Below are 5,623 nucleotides of genomic sequence, written 5' to 3' on the forward strand. Positions count from 1 at the left end.
CTATTTGGAGTGCTCCTCTCATTCCGGAGCTTATACTTTTGGTATATATATTCGTCTGTTGCATTTGTATATATTTGTTCATGGGTACGACGGGGCCCTGTCCCGTCATCTGATTCCGTCTGTCTGTTTAGAGGTCTGTGGACATGTTTTGTGGGTTGTGCCTACTTTCGTACGGTTGTGTTTGTGTATGTTGTGTTTGGGCGATCCCATTCGCCGCGGCGGCCGGTCCGCATATATATATATATATATATGATGTGTTGGTGGCCCTGTGTGGCCTTTGTTGGTATTTTCTGTGCGCAGGGTTATTTTGGATAGTCTGTAAAATAAAGGAAACTCTGCCGAAATTTTTCTGGAAATTATCTAAATTTGGAATACAGCCTTGTCGGCTTCTGTCATATACTTGGGTGTGTTTGATATAATTGTGATAGCGTTTGATAGGTGTGTTTAGGTGCCCAGATCGGGCACTAGTCACGGCCTACGGGGTTGGGTCGTGACACATATAACATATATGCACATAACAGAACCCGGCCCTTTAGTAAGGGACGCGGTAAGCAAAATCATCATATTCCAAAAGCATACACCATAGGCGCATGTAACAGAACCCGGCCCTCTAGTACGGGACGCGGTGGACAGAATCATCATGTGCCATCCTGGCCGCCACTCCCAACTCATGATGATATATAAACATACATATAACAGAACCCGGCCCGCCTATGAGGGACGCGGTGAACAATGCAGAGGAAGAGCACGATAACAGAACCTGACCCGGGACGCAGTGAATCATACCGTGGAGTACGCACAAGAACATAACAGAACCTGGCCCGGGACGCAGTGAAAGATACATTGAGTCATGCACCAGCAGAGTCGTGAGAAACCATATGCACATAAATCCAGACTCGATGAATACGTACTCTTACCAACATTCGATGGCTCGGAAACGAGTTTCGGGTTCGCCCGAGTTAGTATCGGAAGTTATGAGCGTTTGTAGTACGAAACCTCTTCGGCTTTTTAAGCGTTCCAAGATCGGACATGAAGAACATTAAGGCTTATAGATCATACTCATATTAGAATACTCGGATCGGACGACTCATATCCAAATACACATAGCATTACTTATATCGGACGCTCATACCAGAATACTCATATCGGAGTTATCATGTCGGAATGCTTATACCAGAATACTTAGATCAGAATGCTTATGTCAGAACATATATATATCAGAATAGAATGCTTATATTAGAATACTTATATCGGAATATTTACATCGGAATGCTTATATCAAAATATTCAAATCAGATCATTCGTACCGAAGCGTTTATATCAGAATAGTCAAACCAGAATACTTATATCTGAGTTACCAGATACTTATATCAAGTTCGGAACAATAGTCAAAGATTTCCTTAATTATCGTACGGTAAAAGGACAAATAGAACAATACAAATAGGTCTCTGAACTGTGGGCCCACCTCGGGTCAAGTCGAGGTGGCATACGTAAATTATAAACATTTGGCCTTATAATGTCATCTACGAAAGTTCAGGGTAATCCAATTCCGTTGGTGGAAGTTACATATGTTCAAACTCACTTTTCTTAACTAAACATAATATACCTAATTCAATTATACTGAATGAAAAAGGGTCAAACATAAGCTCGGATTTCTAAGAGTAGAATCGTCCCCGAGGCTCATATTCAAACCTATTACAACTAGGACATGCCAAAGAAAAAAAAGAGTAAGCCTTACATACCTTTTCCGGTTACGCTCTCCAAATTCAAATCCCGTTTCCTCCAAAATCTACAATTGGTCACATTTATCAAATATTAATCATAGTGCTTTAAGAATTTAAGCTTAACCAATACTTGTCTTAATCTTTCAAATAAATTCACTTATATTCTGCCGAATTTTCGGCAGCATTTCCCCTGTAGCTACACCATCCCCGAGATACAACTCGGCCAATTTCAACAACAATCCGAGAATGGAACTCGGCCACATTATTAACAACAATTCCAACAATTATTCCAACAACACTTACAATACTCATAATGATTCCATACCACCCGAATCCTCCAAATTCAACAAACAATATCACCAACACGTTTTTATCTTCCAAATTCATAAACTTCCTCAACAATACACACATTAGCAACATTATATTCATAAATAAAGAAACAACACCAAAATCATATTGGCTTCCCAACCAGCCCGTACCCATTCCAACATCAATTTAAACCATCAATTTCTCATTTTCATCATAGAATACATATCAACAACAATCAAATTACTACATAGAAATTTATTCATTTTTCCTACACAACCTATACACCACACGGCCAAGCTCCAACTTTTACAACTCTAACTAAAACCATCACACTTTCATTGTCAACATAGAATTCTCAACAACAACAACTAAAATACTAAGTAGAATCATTGAATCATTGCTCCTACAAATCACACATGCACACGGCCACATCACCACATACACGGCCACATTCTCAACACAAGGTTTCATGAATTTCATTCATTTTCTACATACCACAACATATACAACCATCCATAACATATAAGAGAAGGCTAATGCTTACCTTTTTCCTTGATTCTCTTCTTGTCTTGGATCATGAACTTGCAACCAAGAGTAACTTTCTTGCTCAAATAATTATCCCACGTTGGAGAGGACCCTCAAATTAGTAGGAACTCAAGGAGAAATAAATTTTTTTTGCTCAAGATTTCCCATGGTCCATTTTTTCCTCCATATGGCCGAATGGCCTTATGTCTCCCTTCTCTTTCTCCAAGTTTCTTCATCTTCTAAAAGATGAAGAGAATTATGCTTTATTTATCCTTTTTTTTTTCCATCACTTATTCATATTTACACTTAAGTCCCTTCCAATCCCAATTAGTCACATGCCCCCTTCTTTCCTTTTCTAGAATTTTCTTGAAATTAAAAGATGACTTAATTGTCATCATTTTTCATCCTTTTTCTTTCCCTTTTTTTTTTTGTCACATGGCCAATATGGCCTCTTTGGAATTTTCATGAACCTTGTGTAAGATTACCGTTTTTCCCTTCGACTTTTCTCAATATTACCACTTCGCCCCTAACCTTCCACATTATTTCCATTGGTCATTTTGCAAATTTCTCTTTTTACCATGGCCTTTCCAAATCTTTCCATACTACTAATGTTCATAAATAATATTCCTAGCAACTCGTACATTAAAATAATTCTTGAAAATGATCTTGTCCTTAACTTGCCACGACTTTCTCGAATTATCCGAATGTATGAAATACGGGATATAACAGATTCCCCTTTTGAATTGCTCGCCTTTCTAACCTTGATCCGAATCCATAAGAGGTAATAGCCGTAGGGAATGGTGGGGAGGAAAATAAAAAGGTCTCTTTTTCTTGGTGTCAAGGGTTTTTCTTTCATATGGAACCCTAGGAGCAGCCTTTAGGAGTCTTTTATTGAAAAAGAAGAGAAAAATAAACTAAGTGACCAAAAACGCGGTCACTGCCCCGCGTGGACCTCTGCGGCGGTCGAATTGCCGCTATAGCAGTACTACTATGGCGGTCTATATCGGTCTGCTTCCTTCCCTAGCCCAAAGTTTTCTAATTCTGTCCGGAATTGATTTTTTTTTCCACTCTTAACCCTTAAAACACTCCATATGGCTTATTATTAACGATCCTAGACCTAGATTGGGCATGGGTTCGCGGAGTATTAACTAACGACCGGACGGGTCGTTACACCTAATGCCCTAGCGTTATCGCCTAGAGGCGCATTCACCTACCATGATCTTCACATCCCCTTAAACACTGCTCAAAAAAAGAGAAAAAATGTCCAATGCCATTTACTTTTGAGTGCTAAGCACAATAAACACTACTACAACCTATAATTGTTCTCATAAAAGTTTCTTCTTCATGGAAATATGCAAAAAATAAAAGGACAAACATGATCCCTAAGCAGATGTGTAAATGTGTCCCTTAAATTGTGCAAAGTCTTTTTTCCATGTTTGACAAAAGAAACAAAATTGACCAGCTCTCGTGCAAAAAATGTATGAATGGAACTCTTACAAGTCATAACTTTCACAATGGCATCCACCTGAGCTTCCACACCTTTCAGTCTTGTTGTGCCCATGGTTCGTTTTGCAAAAAGGGAGAAACTAGGCTTTCAAAGTAAATTGCCCCCGCAAGACCATATCCAACCTTAGTAAACTTTGGATATCTGATTGATTTATCCTTCAGATCGTAAAACACGAAATTTTGTCCAAACATAAGCAAAACTTCATCATTATTTGAAATTAAAAAGGGTGGATAAAACACCAATGCAACAGGACTATGAGGACACTTGATGGTAAACATCTTTGTCTAAGATTGTTTAACCCCATACTCCTTCCTAACCCACACATCTAGATCAGTTCTTTGACGATTACCATTGCATATCACAGAAAGATTATTTCCCAACACTCCCAGCACCAAAACACCATCTTTTTCTCCATAGCAAGGCTGCTCCACCTTTTTCCATTTCTCATCAGTCAAATCAAAACAATGATGCTCCAGCCCTTATACAAAACATAACTAGTATTATTAGCCCAATGAAGCTTCCCATTCACACACTTACCCGAACCAAAGCATTTCAGCCCATTCGGAAGATTTTGGATGCTTCTCCAAGAATCACTCTTTTGACTATATATTTTCACCTCAACTTTATCTAAACTACTGTTATCAAATATACAGCCTACTACCTTATAATCACCATGCAACTTATCATATCCAAAACCATATATGAAACAATCTCTAAAATTAGTTGTAAAATTAGGCAATTTCCTATGCTTTCTAATTGATGGATTCCATATACACAAATCTTTTGCCCTATTAGAAAGACAAATCAGTCCATTAACAGAACCCACAACAACCCAAAAAGGTTTAGTTTGTTTTTTCATAGGATAATCCAAGTTTGCGGCCTCCGGAACAGTCTTAAAGTAAAGACCTAAGAGAACAGTCCTTCAGATTGTACTTAGGTTGATAAAACCTCAACATAAGCCTATGGTTGGTGTACTCCTTGTTATCAGCAGATATACTAAGATGGGCCTTGATAAACTCAGGGCTAGAGATGAAAGCGAGCCAAGATTTTGAAACAGACTTGATTTGCAAGAGGAAGCTCACTGGAAGCCTCGAGAGGATTTCAGTATTGAGTTCTGGTACAAGGGTAAGGAATGGTAAGATCAAAATCATGCATTGAAGTTGATGGAAATGGAGAATGCTTTATGGGTTTGCTTCGTTTTGGATGTTCATGGGAGGCTTCGTCTCCCTTGGATTTCATTTCAATTGCCATGGAAAGAGCAGTGTCAAAGTCACAACAAAGTCTTCCTATATATATAATCTTGAGATGACAATTAATTTTCAGAAACCTCATTCTATTCGTAACACACACGTTCCTTGTAGTTTAAAAAATACCCTCATCTCCTCAGGGATGGGCGTTCGGTTCTTCGGTTCGATTTTTATCAAACTTCGGTTTGGCTATTTCGGTTTCAGTTTCGGTTTTTTGAAGGTGGACACCAAACACCGAACCCAACTAGTTCGGTTCGGTTCTTTTGGTTTCGATTTTTTAAAGTTCGGTTTCGATTTTTTCAATTCGGTTT

At 38.6% G+C, this 5,623-nt stretch overlaps 1 protein-coding gene across 1 annotated transcript; it reads right to left on the reverse strand.

Annotated features, from left to right (window-relative positions):
* Positions 1-4,349: 4,349 nt before the first annotated feature.
* LOC132063371 (F-box/kelch-repeat protein At3g23880-like) lies at positions 4,350-5,216 on the reverse strand. Its single transcript, XM_059455885.1, has 3 exons — positions 4,972-5,216; positions 4,603-4,853; positions 4,350-4,543 (listed from the first exon to the last, which is right to left on the reverse strand). The coding sequence occupies exons 1-3, from the start codon at positions 5,214-5,216 to the stop codon at positions 4,350-4,352; spliced, it is 690 nt and encodes a 229-aa protein (XP_059311868.1).
* Positions 5,217-5,623: the final 407 nt, after the last annotated feature.

Source organism: Lycium ferocissimum, chromosome 1 (assembly GCF_029784015.1).
Source record: "Lycium ferocissimum isolate CSIRO_LF1 chromosome 1, AGI_CSIRO_Lferr_CH_V1, whole genome shotgun sequence".
In the NCBI taxonomy this organism is placed as follows: Eukaryota; Viridiplantae; Streptophyta; class Magnoliopsida; order Solanales; family Solanaceae; genus Lycium; species Lycium ferocissimum.

Bases quoted from the DNA above. Each gene is read 5' to 3' on its own strand.
- LOC132063371 (XM_059455885.1), bottom strand. From the start codon at position 5,216: ATGATTTTGATCTTACCATTCCTTACCCTTGTACCAGAACTCAATACT. The intron at 4,854-4,971 runs GTCTTTACTTTA...TCTTTCTAATAG, and splicing joins CTGAAGGACTGTTCTCTTAG to GGCAAAAGATTTGTGTATAT. The intron at 4,544-4,602 runs GTAAGTGTGTGA...GTTTTGTATAAG, and splicing joins GCTGAAATGCTTTGGTTCGG to GGCTGGAGCATCATTGTTTT.